Genomic DNA, 22069 nt, shown 5'->3' with positions numbered 1-22069 from the left:
TGTGGATCATATTGAAGGGCATGTGATCCAAGCTGATATCAAAATTGGAGCTGTTAATCTCAGCTCTTTACTTTATGCAGATGATGTTATATTCCTAAATAAATCTGGTACTAGTCTTTAGAATTCTTTGACTAAATCGAATAACTGTTGTAACAAATTTGATGTGAAAGTCAACTATAAAAAAACAAACATGAAAAGAGGCAGAATACACAAAACACCCTTTGTAATCTTGATAGAGAACTTATAGAAGTAAAAATATTTCGGTATAATCTTTTCTGAAAATGGAAATGAAATATGGAAACGACAATCGAATGAGCAAAACTTAGAATGGTAGGGAGCCACATGAATAAATTTATATAAAATAAGAGAGAAATCAGCCAAAGCATTAAATTAATATCATACAAGACAGTGTTCGAAACCAACTTTAACTTATGAATCTGAGAGTTGGGCTAGATATAAAGCAGGTTGATCAGATATGAGAGTTCTAAGAAAAATTAGGTGAGTGAACAAATGGCATTGAAGATATTAAGAAGGTTCTTGACATTGTTATTATGTGAACAGAGCTAATTTTGAGGTTACATATCAGGGATTTGATGACACTCTTATTAAATGCTTAAATTACCTTTTTTTTCAATTCATTAATGCATTCAACTCTCATTACAGCGAATCACAGATTTAATAAGTGTCATTATAGTATCTTACCTTAAAGAGTAGAACAAATTTGATCGTACATTTTTATTTTTACCATCCCATACATTCATGGTATATTGGAAAAGATATCCAAAGCACTTAATAAATATCAGCTCATCACCACATTTAACAATTTGGCAACTACCATCCATTCACTTAAGGACAAACTCTCTTTTATCACATCCAGGAGTATAAAGTGCCTGTACTTGTGACCCAGCTTACTGTGGAAGACAGGATGAGCTGTTGTCACCCATTTCAGAGAACATAAAAATACATTTGGCACCATCATTATGGAAAGTTAGGACTAGCAAAACATGCCTTCACACAGGATTAAATAGGGAGGGGGAAAGTGCTAGATAGAAGTATTAAGCCAGAGGGACTGTTTTTGGAATCAGCAGCAGCTTGAACACATTGACCACTGTAATGTTAAAAAATTTTGTGATCCCCTGGCCAACTTCTTTTTGTTTTACAATTTGCTGAAAGTAACATAAAATAATCATATTTTATGATTTCTTATCTATTTCATGCAGCTAAATAGATTTGTTAAGTGCGACCTGAGAAGAATTTTTTTACTGACTGGGCCGAGTGGTGCACACGTGATTTGCACTTCACACAAGGTCAAACTTGCATATCTATGAATATGAACAGTTATATGCGTTCAGTGGTTTTGTCCAGTGGAATAAATTAGTTATAGTGATAAATATTGTTATAAATTGCCCTAATATGGGAGACTACGAAAAAGAGCAACATCATTTAGAAGCCTTGATAAATAAAGTTTCATCTGATGACAAACCATACGAATATTCTTCGGAAAGTTACAACAGAAGTGATCTTAGTTCTGTGTCTTCAGATTCTGATTCTCTCATTGCTAGAAAGAGAATAAAAGTATCTACAACTGGTAATACCGAAGTTTTTGCTCCTAGTACATCTCAGTTTACTACTGCTCATTCTGTAGAACAAACAATTAATGATGTTATAAGAAATCTGCATTTGACTAATGATTCTTCTTCAGATGAAATACTTGGAAATGTGAATTCAACCGACCTACAATGGAATGAAATTACAGGTGATAATCTAAAACATTTTCAGTTTGTGGATAATAATTTTGGAATAAAACAATGTTATTGAAGAAATGCACAATAAACAACCTGTAGACTTCTTTTTTATGTTTGTTGATGAAGGACTGCTGGACCTAATGGTGCAAGAAACTAACAGATACACTCTTCAAAAACTCAGTAAGACAATTTTACCAAAAGCAAGGATAAGAAAGTGGAAAAACACAAATCCCAATGAAATGATATTTTGGGGTCTGCAAATTTACTATATACTATAGTAAATTTGCAGACAAAATTTAGTTTAGTGCAGATGCCAAAATTAAAGTGTTATTGGTTGAATAACGTCCTCTATTCTAAAGAAATCAAACAAGTTATGTCAAGGAATCGGATCGATCATCTCAGTAACTAGCACTTCAGACAACGAGGGTGGAAATACTTCTAAAAGACTTTATAAAATTACACCTTATAAATCATATAAGAAAGAATTTCCAGAAAATAATGATGCCTTTGAGTAATATTTGCATAGATGAAACTTTAATTCCTTTCCGAGGTCGTCTTGCCTTTCGTCAGTAAATCAATAAACGACACAAATTTGGCATAAAACTATTCAATTTGTGTATTGAAGGTGGATACATATGATTTCAAGATATACTGCGGTGCAGAAAAGACCAATATCACTAATAGTGTTCCAACTTCAATTGTCATGGGACTTTGGGAGAATCTACTTGACCATGGACACACAATACATGTAGATAATTATTATACCAGTATTGAATTATCGCACAAACTTTTGAATAGACAAACATACCTTGTAGGCACTTTGAGAGAAAATCGTAAGGGAATTCCACAGGATGTTACCCAGAAGAAATTGAAAAAGGGTGAAATAATTGGTAAAGAAAGTGACACAGGGGGGGGGGTGGTAATAAAATGGTGCAATAAATGTGAAGTGCTTATGTTATCAACAAAACGCACAAACAAAATGAAATCTCTTACAGCAAGAAACGGTAATGAAGTGCAAAAGCCGGAAGCTATTATAGACTATAACAAAAGCAAAAGTTTTATTGATCTATCCTATCAGGTAAAAGCCTATGCTTCTTGTCTTCGAAGAAGTGTGAAATGGTACCGAAAACTCGCAATTGAAATTCTTTTAGGTTCTGCTGTGGTGAATGCTTTTATAGTATATAAGCGAGTTACTGATAAAAACATTAGCATCATGGAATTTAGAGAAAAAATCGCAAAAGAGTTATTAGGAATTATACTAAAGGAAAATAATGTCACTTCGACTTCAGACACGGAAAAACATATTTTAGAAGAGGTTGGTGCCAGTAATAGGAGATGATGTACATCTAAGGCCACACGAAAACTGTGGAAATGTGTTCAGCGTGAAAAATTTTACTGTGTTCGCTGTTTTACTATTGTGCATAACTGTACTTTGTAATTGTTTAGTAATAATTTCACCTAATTATTTTTTTCATATCTATTTGTCTATTGTTTGTCATTTTTTGTTTATTAGTTTTTCAATTTTTTACAAGAAAAATTTATGATTTGACACATGTATGACATATATTATAAATAAATATTTAGCACCATTGTTATTGTTTTATTCAACATTAGAAATTGGCATAAATCAGGTAAAAATAAAACCCCTATAATAGGCCACCTGTTGTACATGTAGTTGAAATTTTATCGAGCTAACTATATAAACCTGTTGACCAGGCCCCACATTTCCATTACCTATAAGCATTTCATTTAGATATGAATCACAGGTGAACTATGCGGCCTGAAAGAAAAATCTTTACGCGAAGCAAATATGATTCATGCAACGCATTGAAAAAATGTAGTTGAATCGTATTTGATTCATACGGCGGGCAACGTGTTAAAACATTCCCCAAAACCGTATTGTTACATCCTCTATTTCTATATTTTGTCCCTTTTAGCCTTTAAGGTTAGTCTACACTTAACTCGTTGTTCTCTTAAACCTTTCCCCTTTTTTAAACAAACAAAATCTTTGGCCGCTCTTAAGTTTAATCACGTGTAGGATGCTTAATGATTAGGGCTTTGTCCTCGAATGAGATGCAGCCATTAAACATATCTTCTGAGACAGTCCACCTGATAAGCATTGACAAATTTATTTTTTAACTGCGCCAGCCAATACCGAGGATAGATGAGACTCTTATCCAGGATGGCTCTCTCAGAGTGATACACAATAACTAAACTACAGTAAATTTCTAACTTCTGTTCACTATATTCTTGCATGCAGTCGTGGTCCACTTTGTTAAATTATACATGTGGGTTCTTCCTGCTAAGTTCGATAATAATTTTATGAGTGGCTGTTTGAATTCATATACTAAACCAGATCAGGCAGGTATACTAAGAAACCTATTTATTAATTAAAGAAATGATACATGAAAGTCTTATTTCTAGGTAATTTGAATCAAATTTTAGTAAGATCTCTGGTTCATTACTACTAATGAAATACATGAATAAATTTGCTTGGACCACCTCTATATGTAACCTAACATTATCTCATCACAAGTTATCACACATTCTACACTCATGTGGTCACCAGTGATATCACTTAACACAACACAATTAATTCATTCAAATTAAATAGAGTCCTTCTAGGCAGACAGTTCACAAACAAAGATGGGTCTATATCAAGTTGGAGGCAGTTCCTAAAGTTCCATATAATAAGTCCGCTACACAAAATGTTCTTTGGAAAACACACAATTCCTTAACCGTGAATATATAATACAAGAGTCTACATTACCGTCTTTGAAATGATACCCGTTCCTTTCTTCTGCCTTGTCTGGGCATCAAGGCTTCTTCTCAGTCTGCTGCTCGTCTGGTCACCTTCGACAACTGTATGGCCAGATTCTTAGCAGGAAGGACGATATGGCTCAGGAGCTTAGCCAGAATGGACGGCATCTACTTGGTTCTTCCGTCGCACGATATAGCATAGCTATCCTAGTCCAAGGAAATAGCTAGCCCTATTCCATACGCTGCGGCAGACGACTCATACCGTCCACAGCCAGCCTGGAACTTCTCCGTAAGTGCGGACTGGACCAACGTCTGAGAAGTCAGGAAATAGGAACCAAAAAAGCCTCGAGTGGTGTTTGCTTGACCTTTTTGTTTTCATGCTCTTCCTGGCATTTCTCGTATATCGCGATGCCCTCCAACGTGGTCACGTGGGTTTTCGTCACGGCATCCAGCTTCTTCCACTACATCGCACATGCTTTTTTGGCATGTTTTCTTAGAAAGCGCTCTAGTTTCTCTTTCTCATAATTTCTCCCCCCCCCGTACACGTAACACTGGACGGACAAAAGGTGATCCTTGGACTCTGGCTTACAGATTTTGCTATCTTATAACACATAAAATGGGGTTCTTAAATTAATTCAATGCATCAAATAATTTCTCTATCAGACCCTTATACATAACAGGCTAGGTCTTACAAATTTCTTTCATTTGTTATATAATTTCTTACTCCTATCTTAGTGTTATATACACATATATACATTTCCAGTTTATGGCCAACACATGACATTCTCTGCCTATTTTCAAAGAGAGTTGTTCCTGAATAATTAAATGCTAATTATTTTTCTTGGACACAACAGTATGGCAGCATCAGTTTACCAGAAATATAGTCCCTTTTAAATTAATACTTGTTAACTATCTCTTTATCCAATGATAGATGGTGCCAATTAGGACTTTAGTTCCTTGGTTGTCCATTACAATTTTTAAACTGGTCCCACTATTAACTAATTGTTGTTGTTCATGTGACAAACCTTTTTGTGCTCTGAAGATGGGTATAACACCAGCAAATAAGTTTAATAAGAAAATAACCAATATTTAGTTTTCTGTGTTGTGAATCAAAACTGTTAAACAAACCAATCATAAACTTCATGCAGTATAATCATTGTACCATTGTCGTTGTCATATCCCCACGTGCACAGAAGTCTGACATAGGTCAGTTTACAGGCCGAAGTTAACCCTGTGAGAATGGCCAGTCCTCAGCAGAGTGCCAACAGCATCAAACGATTGATTCCCTTCCAACTATTAACCACGCTCAGACTTAACTTTTTGCATGAGCCATTAGTAGCAGAGACTCTACCAATCGACCAATCTTTGCTGGCAATCATTGTACCGTAGTCCCCCCCCCCTTATCCGTGGGTTTGCTTTTTGCAGTTGCAGTTATCCATGGTCAACCCTGATCCGAAAATATTAAATTGAAAATTCAAGAAATAAACAATTCATAAGTCTTAAATCGCATGCCCTTTTGAGTATTTCTTGGTTATCCAGTCAACTGTCATGGTATCGCAGTGCTTGTGTTCAAGTAACTTATTTTACTTAATAGTGGCCTCAAAGCGCAAAATGCTGGCAATTCGGATATGCCAAAGAGACGCTGTAAAGTGCTTCCTTTTAAGCGAAAGTTCTTGACTTCATAAAATAATAAATAAATAATAAAACATATGTTGAGATTGCTAAGATTCCATTCACATTCAGATAACTTTATTATGTTATGTTGTTATAATTGTTCTATTTTTGTTATTAGTTGTTAATCTCCTACTGTACCTAATTTATAAATTAAACTTTATCATAGGTATGTATGTATAGGAAAAAAAAAAACATAGTACCAAACCCTATATATATATATATATATATATATATAGGGTTTGGTACTATCTGTAGGGGGGTCTTGGAATGTATCCCCTGCAGATAGAGGGGAGACTACTACAGTAGTGTCATGACAAACAGTGACGCCGTGAAAATCGCATCATTTTCATCCTGATCCAAAGTGTTGCTTGATATTAAGTTTAGCTCTGTCTCCAATATGGCATATCTTTCAAAGAATGTCAAAAGGCATTTTGTATTAGGGTGTGAACCTCCCATGATGAGCCTTAACTCCACATTGGTCTGATGTTAATAATAATTACTTATGTGCAATACTTAGATTAGGATCCTCTTCATTCTGTTCTTTACTCTGGTAACTGTTTTCAGTCATGCTAGTCTATTTTGCAATTGTTATTGTGATAATTGGCAGCCAATTCTGAAGATGTCACAAAGCAAGTGTTCATATAAATTACTGGCCAACAATGATTATAATTTACAAGAATGTAAAGGTTATAATAAAGGTGGTCAGTGAATGATACATAATTTCTAGAAATATGTGCCTGTCTAGCTACCTGCTCTCTATTCTTGCATGATGCCTTCTGCAGTAAGTTTGAGGGGGGGGGGGGGCTTTTTTTTTTTCAGGTAGATATTCCACTTCAAAGGTTATTAGACCTGAAATTTTCTTGTATCATTTTGTTGCCTTTATCATAATGCTGACAACTATACTAACCTTTTTTGATTATCTTTTTCTGAAAGTTGAATGCATATTTCTAATCACCTAAACAGTGAGATAACCTTCCTTACAGATCTCACTATCCACAGTGGATTGGCTTACTTTCTCTAACTTCACAAAGCAGGAAGAGAAGCCAAATTGTTTGCTGACAGTAATGATGTAATGCAAACTGTTAACTTACAAAATTCCAGATAATCCTTGTCAATCTCCTAATGCCCTATGGAGCTCTTTGCTGTGGCCTGTTGGCCATTTTGAAAAAATAACCACTTAACATTAAAACGTGATTAAATAAAAAATAATTTCAACGAAGCCTGCAGGCCACTAAGCTATACTGCGGTATTTAGAATTGTAAGATGTTTTCCAGATTCACAAGGAACGCTGTGCATTTGATACTTGACATAAAATCCTATAAAAATAAATATTAAATAGACATGCTTCTTCAGCCATCTACCAGCCCCAAGCGGTACTTAAGTACTAGTACTAACGTCGCAGGTAGATGGCTGAAACAGTAGTTCATTCGAGTGCTCTGTCTAGTACCTTCCAGATAACATATCGAAGGTTCTCGATGCTACATTATTTTCATATAAATACAAGAGGATCTCATCCATCTCAGTCAGTCGTGAACAGTGTGATATTCGTGTATAAACGCATGCAGGTTCGTCGTGTCAGTCGTAGCCTATTGTGGTTTTATATTGCCAGACTTTTTCATTAGTGTGAGACATATTCAGTGGATAATAATCGTTACATGGCCATTTTAGATCATTTTTTGGGTTCACCTTCCAGCACTATGGCGTCTACGAGTAAAAAAAGTAAAGCAAGTGATTCTTGTCGGGTTTTCAATGAAAAGTGGATCAATTTGTACTTTTTTGTGCCGATCGATGATAAGCCATTGTGTTTAATTTGTCGTGAGACAGTGTCAGTATCAAAAGAATGCAATATAAAATGACACTATGAGACAAAGCATGCGTCTAATTTCGAGCACCTTCAAGGGTGGCTTCGTGTGGACAAAGTGAACTGTCTCCAAATTGATTTAAAATGCCAGCAGGGTACGTTTAAAAGGCAGAGGGAAGAGAGCGAAGCATGCGGCGAAAAAATTGCTAAAAAATCAAAAACCTTCTTGGATTGCAAATTTCTGAAAGAGTGTCTCATCGCTGCTGGGGATATTCTGTGCCCAAATAATAAGAAAATGTTTAAAAAACCAAGTTTGTCTGGGGTAATTGTAGCACGACATGTCGAAGAACTTGCCAATGACATTGAAGAAACTTTAAAAAAAAAATGGTCGTCCGAATTTACGTCATATTCACTTGCTTTAGATGAGAGCACAGATGTGTAGGATACAGCACAACTGGCTATCTTTGTCCGTGGCATTGATCAACAGTTCAATGTGACAGAAGAACTTCTAGCACTCGTACCTATGAAGGGAATGGCGAAAGGCACTGATATTCTTGAAGCTGCCAAGAAAACGCTCCAGCGTTTCAAGCTCAGCTTAACCAACCTTGAGAGTGTGGTAACTGATGGTGCCGAAATGCCAGGCTCAGTACAAATGGAGCTGCTTAAACTCCAAAACACTCTTCTTTGAGAGAAAAATTATTCAATGTGCCCTTGCTTACATTTTACAAAGTCTACATTTCTGAGGACGCATTCCCTAATCTTCACCGGCATGCTTTGAAGATATTGTACTTTCTTAGGAAGCACATATTATGTGAGCAGTTCTTCTCCAGAATGAAGCATGTGAAGTCCAAGACAAGAACTCAGATTACGGGCCAACATCTCGAGAATACTCTACGCAGAGCGACTTCCAGCATTGATGCCAACAGCTGGTCAAGGAAAAACATTGCCAAGTTGCCCATTGATATTGTAAAAAATGAATGTTTTCTTCATTAAATTATTATTTTTCAAGTATTGATTGTATTTACTTATCACGAACCTGACTTCTACCTATGCTCTTAAAGCTGAGTTTGTTTATTTTTATAGGATTTTATGTAAAGTATCAAATGCACATCGTTCCTTGTGAATCTGGAAAGCATCTTACAATTCTAAATACTAATATAGCTTAGTGTCCCACGGACTTCATTGAAATTTTTAATGTGGCCCGCACTGTCTGAAAGGTTGAAGATCCTCTGCCCTAGATCTTTTTTTAACCAGTTATCTCCAAATACATTGTTGATTAGCTCTCTTCTTGATGATCTTTCTTCGTGATCCTTCTTCTGGGGGAAATAACACAGAATTGTGAGTTTGGTAGCATTAAAATATATTCAAATTATCTGCTGCACCTCACTTGAGAATGGTTAGAAGATCAGTGTGTAATGCATTGGCCATAGATCTTAAAACTTGAGTCATCTGAATACTACAAGATTTTTTGAATGATGAAGAGAAATGAAGCATGCTATCATCATCAAAGCTATGCGAATACATTTTCAACAAAACCAAAACTAATATTGAAATAACCAAAAGTAGATATTTGTCCTAAAGAATATGCATATACATATAGGCTAAATAAGTATATCGCTCACACCCCTACCAAGTAAGTTGCAAAATAGTTGTTGAGTAGCTCATCAGTCAGTGCATCTTATTTAAAAAAAAAAAAAGATATTTACTTAGAGTAGAATTGACTTATAACAAAGTAGTTTGTTTTTAATTAGTCTGATTATAAATAATGCTAAGACCATCAAATTATTTTCAAATTCAGTAGAATATTATTTAGGTTAAATATTATTAAAAATAATTAATGATGATACATCTTTGTAATTTAATATATAATTTTATTTCATTCTAATTTTAATAGCTAAGCTGCTCAAAAGCTATGATCCTGATGTTGATCCTGATCCAGAAAGATGGTTACCAAAAAGAGAAAGGTCTACTTATAAAAAGCGTAAAGACCGAAGAGGAGGTGGTATAGGTGTGTATCTTTTTTTCTGTTTCAGAACCAATTTAGTTTGATAAGTACATATTTAAATTGATATACAATTTGTATATTTTTTTATAATAAAACATTCCATGCATAGAGGATTCTATTGGAGTAGCTATTGTAATTCATATATAATATATGTATGAATTACAATAGCTACTATTACAGTCATATATAATAAACATCTTTAATTTTTTTTTTCATTTCTAATCCTTTTTAATTGGGATTGTGGTTTGTTTGAATGAAATGAAACTGAATAAAACCACACCAGTACAGCAATTATCTGTTTCGAATGCATTACACTGAAAACCATCATGATAATGCTTTGCTCTGTGTGGTTTCATTTAGTACTTATATTTTCAGCATGCATTAACCACACTAATCTTCACACACTCTTCTCTTTCATCTTAGGCCCAATGACTTGTCACAGCTAAGTAACTTGGCTCGTTATAAACCTACTTAATTCTTATGATAGGGGAGTTAATCCTACTGGCATAGTCCACTATGTAATTTGTGGTATGTTCTTCTGGCCAGATTGCCTGTTTTGCAGAATGAGAAATCCTCCCACCTCTTTGAGACTGGCTAACTAATTTTGGTTGATAAGTCCTGTTAAAGGTTCTTTGAAGCCTAAATAGGATTTGAACCCAGGTCTTTGCAATTGAAGAGCATTGTCAATACTGAATGACTGAGCTATGAAGCTCTGCATTAACCATGCTATTTGAGTTGCTATATATGTATTTCATCTGTTGTAGAATACAGTTTAGCTGTTTGAGTCTAGAATTTCTAGTCCATCTTCTATTTATTCAGCATTCAGATGGACACACAGGAAGGCAGGGGTTAGATATTGTAGAGCCCTAGTTGATTCTCAGCATTACTCCTCCCCTTTTTATAAGTATATCTACATGCATTTGAGGGCCTTTATGCTTTAGAAGTAGTAGTAATATGTTATTTTATGCTACTTTAATGATCATTCATATTGTTTTTTTACAGGAAAAGGAACTCAGGGAGCAATTTCTGGAACAGCACCAGAAGTGTATGTAAATTCTTTTTTTCAAACTAGCACTTGAATTATTTGTTATGAATGTTATTTATTTTTTATATTGATCCCACTCATGAAAGATACAAGAATCTATATGCACATTAGTGCCTTATGTGAGGTGCATTTAGGTATTAGCTATTTTATTATGTTGTATACATTTGCAATCTCATCATCAAATTCCTGCCATGTACTCTCAAGGGGTGTACAGGATATGATAGCACTACATGAAAAAAATTACATCATTACTAACTTTCTATCTACAATTTTCCTCCAAATCAGTCTGATACCTGTCAAGACTCCAACATTATCAGATCTTATATTTTTATCTTCTAAGGCACTTTTTACCATATCAATCTACCTATATCTTGGTCTTCCTCTAGGTCTTTTTCCTGCCAACCTGGCAGAGAACACTTGTTTTACTAATCTTTCTTCACCCATTCTGTTTAAGTGACCATACCACCTGAGATTAGCTCTGCTAATGCATTCCTGGATCCACGCCTATAATCTTTCTCAGGACTCTCATATCTGCGGTCTCTAGACTTTGGTCAAGTGTTTTACTTCTGACCCAGCTCTCAGATCCATAAGTTAAAATTGATTTGAACTCTGTCTTGTATACAGCTAATTTAGTGTTTTGACTAATTTCTCTCTTATTCCATATAAATTTATTCAATTGACTTCCTACCATACCAGCTTTCTTGTTTTTCTGTTGTCTATTTCCATATTTAATTTACCATCTTCACTAAAAATCGTGCCTAAGAAGCTAAAATGTTTCACTTGTTCTATAGGTTCTCCATTCACAATACAGTTGATATTTTCAATGCTTCTGCTTATTTTCATTGTCTTTGTCTTGTTATTGCTGATCTTCATACCATATCTATTACAGCAGTTATTCAATTTAGTCAAGGAATCTTGCAGACTTGTAGCAGATTTATTTTAGAAGTATAACATCGTCCACATAAAGCAAAGAGCTGAGATTAACATCTCCAATTTTGGTATCAGTTTTAATACCACTTTCCTTCATATTGTGATCCATATAGATAATGAATAACAGAAGGGATAATGTACATCTCCGTCTGACACCGGAGTTTACATTAAACCATCTTCCCATACTTCAATTCTAACTGCTAACTTAGAACTCAAATAAAGACTAAGTACTGCTTGATAATGCCCCATTGACATCATACAACTGTAGAGTTTTGAATAGCTTTTCTCTTGGCACCTTGTCATGTCTTTTCCAGATCTACAAAACTTAAATACAGATGTTTGTTATATTCCCATGATTTCTCAACTATTTGTTGTAAAGTAAATATCTGATCCAGACAACCTCTAATTGGCCTGAATCCAACTTGTTCTTCACCAAGATTTTCTTCCACAATCCTTCTCAATCGTTTCTCGAGTACACTTGTGTAAATCTTAGCAGGAACACCCAATAGAGAAATACCTCTGTAATTCTCACATTCAATTTATTTCCCTTTTTATATATGGGTACTATGAGAGCTCTACTCCAATCATCTGGAATTCGTCCCTCTGTCCAGGCCTTCTGAAATATGCAGTGCACCTACTGTACAACTTTTATGCCTCCATACTTGAGCATTTATGGTTGAACATCATCTACTCCTACTGCCTTTCCACATTTCAGGCATTTGAGCTTTTTCTACTTCAAGTATGGATATGTATTCCTGACTGCTTTTCCTGTTGAGTGTTTTTTACCACTGTGCTGTTACAGCTTGTTTCATTTAGCAATTTTTTGAAGTACCGTATTTGCCAGCCTATAAGATGCACCCCCCTTACCATCCTCCCCTAAAATGAATGTGGATAGTGAAAAAATATATATATATATAATTATCAATCTGAGGGGTGCTTAAGGGTCAAAGCTGTATAACTGAGAGGAGACCTCACATAGCCTTTAAAGGAATGCGGAGTCCGACCAGGGCTTCTGACCTAATGTCCAATCCTCACCTTCTCGTGGTGCACCCTGTTGGGTATCTACTTGGATACTGAAAGAACAAGGATGGGCTGGCAATTTGGGATTTAGCCGAACAAATTGTAATCTTATTGGTTAAACCAAAATACAAAATGATGGTACAACATGACAAAATTTCATGCCGGCTGGAGCGTCGCCCGGTTAAACAAGGCCCCCATTGTTTTCGCCAGGGAACCAGGGAGAACAGCGAAAAGTCAGCTACTGGAACAAATCTGAAAACAAACCGCAACTCAACATCACCAGAGTTAAAGATCGGTACTATCAACATAAGAAACCTGAATGGCAAAGAAATGGAGCTAGCTGAGGAATTAGATAAGTACCAGATCGACATAATAGGGGTGACTGAAACAAAACAGACCAAAACTGGCGAGATCTTTCTGAGCAATAAATACAAAATGTTATATTCAGGCAATGACAATCAAGGAAAAGAAGGAGGTAGCCATAGTATTCAACACAAAATACGAGGCTAATCTTCTTGAATGGCAGTCAGTCTCAAGTAGAGTAATGTGGGCAAATATGAGAATGGGGAACTAGACAATGAGACTTATTTGTGCCTATGGTCGCACAGAAGGTTCTACTAAGGTAGAAGTGGAGGAATTTTTTGCAGCTTTAGAAAAAGCAACTGGCACAATGAAAAAGGAAAAGTTAGTCCTTGTTGGGGATCTAAATAGCAGAGTAGGAAATGATTGTGAGACATACAAAAATATTTTGGGAAAATTTGGAGAAAAGAGCAAAGCTAATAATAATGGCAAATATCTGTTGGATTTCTGCTCAGGACATTGACTGGTTATTACTAACACCATGTTCCAACATAAAAATGTGCACAAATTCACATGGAGAGAAGAGGCTAGGAATAAGAAAAGTCTCATTGACTATGTTATTGTTGATAGTGATGTTTTCTCCCTGGTGCAGGACACCAGAGTGTACCAAGGATTTGAAATTGGAAGTGATCACTATTTAGTCTTGAGCAGGATAAAATTGAATTTCATATTGAAAAGAATAACATGTAAGAAAGTTTTAAAGCGAATAAAAATTGAGCAGCTCTCAGATGTTAACTGTAGACTAAAAGATTATTGAAGAAAAAATGAAAGAGTTCGAGAACAGGAATCAAACCTTGGGGATTCAGTGGCAGACTCTGAAGAAAACATTGATTGATTCTGCCAGAGAGGCATGTGGTGAGGTTGTCTGCAAGGATAAAAAAATCAGAACTCCCTGGTGGACACAGGAAGTTAAAGAGGTAGTGAAGGAAAAGAAGAAAGCATATCAAAAGTTCCTGGCAAATAAGTCAGCTTGTGCTCTTAGAGAATATAGAGACAAATGCAAGAATACTAAACACTGTGTAAAACTAGCTAAACAAAAGTCATGGGAGAACTATGGCAAGAATATAGAAAATTAATATCAAGAAGGTGGCAAAATATTCTGGAGGGTGTAGAAGAAGCTTAGGAATGGAGGAAAGAGTGCTGTAAAAGGAGTTAGAGATGATAAAGGTGACATGAAAACGGGAGAAAAAGATATCCTTGAAGTATGGAGTAATTATTTTGAAAAACTGCTAAATGAAACAAGCAGTGATGACAACACAGTGGTAAAAAACACTCAACAGGCATGCAGTCAGGAATACAGGGTGTTCGGGATAAATTTGACATATTTATAATTAATTATATTTTTCCGTAAGTTACATGTATTAACACACACTTCTCTTCATTTAAAAGTTTGGACCCTTCTTCATTCATATACAAGATGTCAGAAAGGATGGATAGCTGGAACCCACCTGAATCATGGAAGAGAATAACTTGTATCATGATGATTCGTGCCCGCCATCAAAATAAGGATATTACGACTGCTGCCCAATGCTCCCTGAATACAGTAAAAACAATCAGGCATGAACTAGAGACTTGCAATGGTGACTACGAGGATGTAGCAAGAAGAAAGATCCCTAGCAGACGATCTGATTGCGTTCGTACAGCAGAATTCCTCGCAAATCTGCAGGAACAGGTGTTGAAGAACCCTGGCATTGGAATTCGGGCTTTGTTCGTGGAGTTGCTAACTGTAGTCAAGCCCTGGATAACAAGGGTAGCCAATGGTAGGCCGTATGTATGGCAGCAGGATTCGGCCCCTTGCCACACCTCTGCGAAAAGTCAAAAATGGTTGTCTGAAAATTTCTACGACTTCACCAGTCCAAATGTTTGGCCTCCAAACTCCCCAGACCTTAACCCCATGGATTATTTTGTATGGGACGCAGTTGAAAAAGACACCAATCGCACTTCCAGTAATACAAAAGCCCAGTTAATGGATAAAATTAAAACAGTTTTTGCGGCCCTTCCCAGGGAGACTGTAGCATCAGCTTGTTCGAGGTTCCGAAGCAGAATTGAAGCTGTGATCGATGCTAATGGTGGTTATTTTGAGTAAATCTTGTTGATAGTATTGTAATTAACTCTGCCTGTAATGTTTTTTTGTCAATTCATTAAATTTAATAGATACAAAGAAGATTTTCTTTTTCCTTACGAAACTGTCAAATTTATCCCAAACACCCTGTACATATCCATACTTGAAGTAGAAAAAGCCGTCAAAGGCTTGAAATGTGGAAAGGCAACAGGAGTAGACGATATTCGACCAGAAATGCTGAAGTATGGTGGAATAAGAGTCTTACAGTGGCTGCACTGCATAGTTCAGAAAAACTGGACAGAGGGACGAATTCCCGATGATTGGAGTAGAGCTCTCATAGTACCCATATATAAAAAGGGAAATAAAACTGAATGTGAGAATTACAGAGTTATTTCCCTACTGAGTGTTCCTGGCAAGATCTATGCAAGTATACTTGAGAAACTGTTGAGAAGAATTGTGGAAGAAAAGCTTGGTGAAGAACAAGCTGGATTCAGGCCAAACAGAGGCTGTCAGGATCAGATCTTCACTTTACGACAAATAGTCGAGAAAGCATGGGAATATAACAAAGATCTGTATTTAAGTTTTGTCGATTTGGAAAGAATCACATGATAAGGTGCCAAGAGAGAAGCTATTCAATACACTGCAGTTATATGGTGTCAATGGGGCATTATATCACGCAATACTTAGTCTTGATTTGAGTTGTAAGTGAGCAGTTAGAATTGAAGGAAGTACAGGAAGATGGTTTAATGTTAAATCTGGTGTGAGACAAGGATGTACGTTATCCCATCTGTTATTCATTATCTATATGGATCACATTATGAAGGAAAGCGGTATTAAACATGATATCAAAATTGGAGATGTTAATGTCAGCTCTTTGCTTTATGCGGATGATGTTATACTTCTAAATAAATCCGCTACAAGTCTCCAAGATTCTCTGACTAAATTGAATAGTTGTTGTAATAGATATGGTATGAAGGTCAGCAATAAAAAGACAAAGACAATGAAAATTGGCAGAATCATTGAAAATGTCAACTGTGTTGTGAATGGAGAACCTGTAGAACAAGTAAAACATTTCAGCTACTTAGGCACGATTTTTACTGAAGATGGTAAATTAAATACAGAAATAGACAACAGAATCAGCAAAGCTGGTATGGTGGGAATTCATTTGAATAAATTCATATGGAATAAGAGAGAAACTAGTCAGAACACTAAATTAGCTGTATACAAGACAGTGTTCAAACCAGTTTTAACTTATGGATCTGAGAGCTGGGTCAGAAGTAAAACACTTGACCAAAGACTAGAGACCGCAGATATGAGAGTCCTGAGAAAGATTATAGGCGTGAACAGATGGCATCAATGGCAATATCATATTAAAAACGGGGATATTAGGAAAGAACTTGATATTGTCAGTATTCAGGAATGCGTTAGCAGAGCTAATCTCAGGTGGTATCGTCACCTAAACAGAATGGGCGAGGAAAGATTAGCAAAACAAGTGTTCTCTGCCAGGTTGGCAGTAAAACGACCCTGAGGAGGACCAAGATATATGTGGATTGATACGGTACAAAGTGCCTTAGACGATAGAAATATAAGATCTGATAATATTGGAGTCTTGACAAGTAACAGACTGATTTGCAGGAAAATTGTAGATAGGAAGTTAGTAATGATGTAAATTTTTCATGTAGCACTATCATATCCTGTACACCCCTTGTGGGTACATGGCAGGAATTTGATGATGATGATGATTATGATTATCAATCTGAATGGGAAGAAGTCTACTGCGTTGTTAAAATAAAAGACAAATGTGTGTTTGGTATGTGGCAGTTCTGTTGCAGTTATGAAGAAACATAATGTGGAACAGCATTTAAGACTAATCACTCTTCATTTGACCACAACTATCCTTTTAATTCTGAACTGAGAAAGAAAACAGTATGTGAACTAAAGTCAAAACTTACATCTCAACAGTTAGCTTTTATTAGGCCAATAGTAATGCCTAAAAATGCCACCATTGCTTCTTATAAAATTACTCACTTAATAGGAAAAAAACCATATCAAGATGGTGAACTGAAAAAAAAAAAAGGGTGGGTATTTCTTGTAGGAGCTGATTATTTGAGGGCTTTAAAAACAGACAAATTATGATAATGATATCAGACTTGCAGCTTTCAAATAAAAACAATCACTAGGCGATTGAGCTTAGTTTTTCCTTGACATGCAAGCCTAACTGAAAAATGATTTAGGAAAATGTGAATAATTACCCCTGCAATTTGATGAGTTAACAAATGTATCACATGAGAATTGGCTGTTTTAGTAAGAATTGTATTTGAGGGCTTTTCTGTTAGGGAGGAGCTGTTAAAATTATTGTCCATGAATGGTCAAACAACAGGAATGGAGATTTACCTTACATTTAAACAATACATCGAAGCAATAGATTTTCCTCTGAGCAAGTTGGCAGTGATCACCAGTGATGGTGCCCAAAGCAATGGTAGGTACTTCCAAAGGATTTATTGCCTTTTGCAGGGAAGACAAATCATTTTCGATCTTTACATCATACCATTGCATTATTCGTCAAGAAACATTGTGTGGTAAAGTTCTCTCCTTCAGTCACATTATGAAATAGTTCTAAAAATAATATACTTAATTAGAGCCTCTCCTCTACTGCACTACCTCTAAGTCTTTCATTGAGAGTACCAACCAATTAACTAAAAAAGATCTTATTCTTCATTCTGAAGTTCACTGGCTAAACAGAGGAAAAGTACTTTCAAGATTTGTGAGTTCGATTGAAGAGATAAAAGAATTTCTCAGTTCTAAAGGACAGAACTATGATCAGTTAAGTTATCCTTTTGGTTAATGGATTTGGGTTTTCTTACGGATATTGTAGAAAAATTAAATTCTCTAAACTTGGAACTCCAAGGAAAGGATAAACTCATTGTGATGATGATAAGTTCGATCAGATCATTCAAAGAGAAGCTGACTTTGTGAATATATCATTTGGAGCAGAAATCTTTCGATCATTTCCCAAATCTGAAGAAAATGACTGACAACAGAATTTATCTTGATTGTTTGATTGCTTTAAGAAAGATAGCAGGGGGGGGGTCCGTACTGTTTCCTTATCTTAAAAGTGCTCTGTAGCTCAAAAAGGTTGTAACACCTGCTCTAGACTATTCATATCTTTGGGCTGGTGAGAAAAACCATGAATTTTTGTTTATTTCAGCATTTTATCCCTCCTACATCACACTTCTTCTGGAATGTAGCTACTGTTTCTACTGTTGCATCATAGGAGTACTTAATTCTAAACTTTTTTTGCTAACACTCTCACAGCAAAAATAGATTCATGGATCCAAATAAAAAAATAGAAACCTTTATTATACAGTTTCTTTCAAATTAAAGTATCCTTATTGAGAGCAATCTGTAGAGAGAGAGAAAGAGAGAACCAGTAGATGAAATACCCTCAAACTTGGTAGGTAGTATGAACAGATCATGGAAAGAAATTTTGACAATTAAAAAAAATTAGTTCAAAAATGACAGATATGGAAAATATGCCACTGTAAGCAGGAGAAAATTACATTAATGTGAATAGGATTGTTTGTGATTGTGAAATGATTCAGAGTCAATGACAAATGAAGTTATTCAATGATGATTATTTTGCTCATTTCATAAAATAATGTGATACAAGAAACATATCACATAGAGCTGACATGTTGCAAAGTGCTATCATCTGGATGATCAACAAAAGTGACATTCAAGGTTTTAGGCCTTTTGTGTGGGACCAGTAACTGATACTGTTATACATATCTACAGTGGAATGTAGCTGATTTGTCAAAAGGTTTTGCATGTGATGTGCAATTTTTGTCTTTCAAATCTGCTAGGTAAAGAACTTTGCCCCAATACACCATGCTTTTTTTAAGTAACCCCAAAGCCAAAGTCACAGGGATTAAGGTCTGAACGTGGTGCTCATTTCATAGAAAATGAGCGACTGATTACTCTGTCCTCTATGAAATGATTGATACAATAATTGTTGAACTTCATGTCCCATGTGGGGAGGTGTTCCATTTTGCATTGACACTATTGTGGTCAGGCACCCTCTTTGCTGCAGTTGTAGGATGATAAAACTGCTCAACATGTCCTGATAATATGCACAACAATGACTGTGCAGGTCACAAGTCCAGTTCATTAGATGTCTTCTAAGAATAATAGCCCAACTTGACCATAAATCCTATCCATACTGTGACCTTTAGCTAATGAGATAGCTTCTGGAAATGCAGGGATTCTCTTTAGCCTAGATGCAGTTTTGGCTTCTTTGTCAAAGTGTTTGCTGTTCCACAAACATGAAAATGCACTTCATTACTCTATAGAATGCTCTAAGGCTAATCCTTATGAGTGCCAAAAATGTCAATACAAATGTTTCTCAGGTGCTGCCATCTTCCTGAATTGTGGCTGAGTTTATACGAGTAGCATTGTAACACTTTATGCAAAGTCCTCTATACCATTGTGTATGACAAATCTAATTGTCTTATTACAACATTCTCACTTGACTGCTCAACAACTGCAGTGGTTACATCTTCAGTCATTTGTGAAATTTCAAATTTACTCCCTCTTCCTGGTTGGACTGTCAAAGTGCCTGACTCTTGAAATCGATGAACCATGCGTTGCACCGTATTTGGTGTCATTGGGCCTACTTTGCAGTCTTTAGGCATCTCTACTTGCAAAGTGCTGTTGCTGCACCGTTTTCTCCATTCCTATAGAAACATTTCGCAAACAAGCTGTGTTCTGGAAAGACCCATCACAGAAGTTGAATGATTGTAAATCATCCATGTTCCTTTATTTATGCTGTCTTATGTGATAGGCAAATTTCACTGTAAATTTTTTTATTCTCTCCAACTGAGAAGAGGGAGCATACAGTCTTGACCTGGAAGCTGGCTAAGCATGTGACATTTTCAGTTACAAAAGGATGTATGAAACTATAAAGCTGGTGATTACATCACTTGAGAGGAAAGGGAAGGGTGTTAGTACAGTAGATGCTTGCCATAGTGAATCCCTAAAGTTCACTATAGTGAATTTGGTGTGTGTGGGGGGGGGGATACTAATTCCATACATACTCCATTCCCATGAAACAGAGAATGGCAGGAAGAAGAATAAAGGAAACCACAGGAAATAACAAAAGAAATTGTGGAAAATAGAACAAGGGAAGTTGCAGTAAAGAACAAAGCAGATGGTGGGAAATTTTACATTGGCAACAGAATACAAAAGATTGGCAGGAACCATACATGAAGCAATTGAAATGACAACTTGAAAAATTACATATGGAAAATAGGAATTTAAACACTTTGATGTGTTTGCTACTTGGCTGTACACATATGAAGAATTAGACATCTTTTTATATAAAATTAGCAGCCTTCATTTTCAGTATGATCATGTAGCAAACACACATGATTTCACAAAATTTTGACCTAAGACAACTTGGTTTTCTTTGGGTTGTATAATTCTTTGATTTTATTCCTTTTCCAATTTTATGTTTGTTTTAGGTAGTTCCTTGAAAAGTGTGAAAAAGTTTCATTGTGTTATTGCACTGAAGTGTACAAAATGTTCATCTGTTATGATATTTTTTTTGTTTAAGTTAAAAATTTATTTTTGTTTTACAGAGAATCTTCTAAAACAGCCACCTCTCCTCGTCCAGGGACTGCTGCCACACCTTCTCCAGCTTCATCTTCTGCATCTACAGCTCCTGCTCCACAAGCATCTCCAAATCCTCAGGGTCCTCGTCAACAACGTCCACAAGCAACACAGAAGAAGAAAAGGAAAAAGGGAGGACGTTGGTAGCAGAAAGATTTTTTTTAATATATGGTTTGTTTCAGCCCTGTTACTGGTGAAGGTCATAGTTTATCACACACATACATACAACCCTATTATAATAAGTAAACATGCAGATATTTCAGGAACAATAATTACATGATGTTAAACACAGATTTGTTTGATCTTAAAAATTTCTATTAAGTATGAGATGTGTTTAAAAATAATGTATTTGGTAGAGTATATTTGGTACACCAGAATGTGTTAGACTTCAGGGTTTAAAAAAAAATTAAAAAAAAAAAAAAAAATCTGTCTGCATCACTGAATTAGATTTTTGCTATTTTCCATTTATAAGAACAAATCATCATTGATTAGTGATAAAAATATTTGCATCTCCAAAATATGTGATAAAATATTTGTTTATTAATATGTAGCTAGCAAATACTTTACATGAAATTAATAAAGTATTTGGTGCCTAGGTTATGGATTTTGCAATTTTTTTTATCTCAAATTTGCTTATATGAAATTATTTTCTTAGTAAATCATGGCATACTAAATAAATTTATTTGAATTACTTGTGTAAAAATAAACATAAGTAAATAAATATAGATATAAGCATACGTAGTCTGTACAAAGTGTGTAAACGGAATGCTTACGCACTTTAATAATTTCATGCCATGTCACTACTGTATTAAACTATCTCAGCAAACACTGAAAATAATGCATTGCTGACTTAGTATTATACAGTACCTGTGCATGTGATGTTAATTTTAAAACTTCTGAAATTCTGAAGTACTTCACTGTAACTGCTTCGTTAAAATGCAATGTATATAGTCTGAAGGTTACCAAGAGATTTCATTTGAATGTCCTCTAGTGGTTAAAT

General features: G+C 35.5%; 1 protein-coding gene across 2 annotated transcripts in view; it reads left to right on the top strand.

Moving 5' to 3' along the window:
- Srp72 (signal recognition particle 72) overlaps positions 1-21669 on the top strand; it is a 166142-nt gene extending 144473 nt beyond the window's left edge. For both annotated transcript variants that reach the window (XM_090392757.1, XM_090392756.1), the window contains 3 exons: positions 9875-9988; positions 10988-11030; positions 21039-21669. In XM_090392757.1, the coding sequence (XP_090248883.1) occupies positions 9875-9988; positions 10988-11030; positions 21039-21216 (335 nt within the window). In that variant the 3' untranslated portion in view covers positions 21217-21669. The remainder of the gene's footprint in view (positions 1-9874; positions 9989-10987; positions 11031-21038) is intronic.
- The last annotated feature ends 400 nt before the right edge of the window (positions 21670-22069 follow it).

The sequence above is a fragment of the Typopeltis vanoorti genome, chromosome 5, assembly GCF_054136105.1.
Source record: "Typopeltis vanoorti isolate ZY-2024b chromosome 5, IOZ_Tvanoo_1.0, whole genome shotgun sequence".
Classification (NCBI taxonomy): Eukaryota; Metazoa; Arthropoda; class Arachnida; order Uropygi; family Thelyphonidae; genus Typopeltis; species Typopeltis vanoorti.
This window is presented reverse-complemented; position numbering and strand designations above follow the sequence as displayed.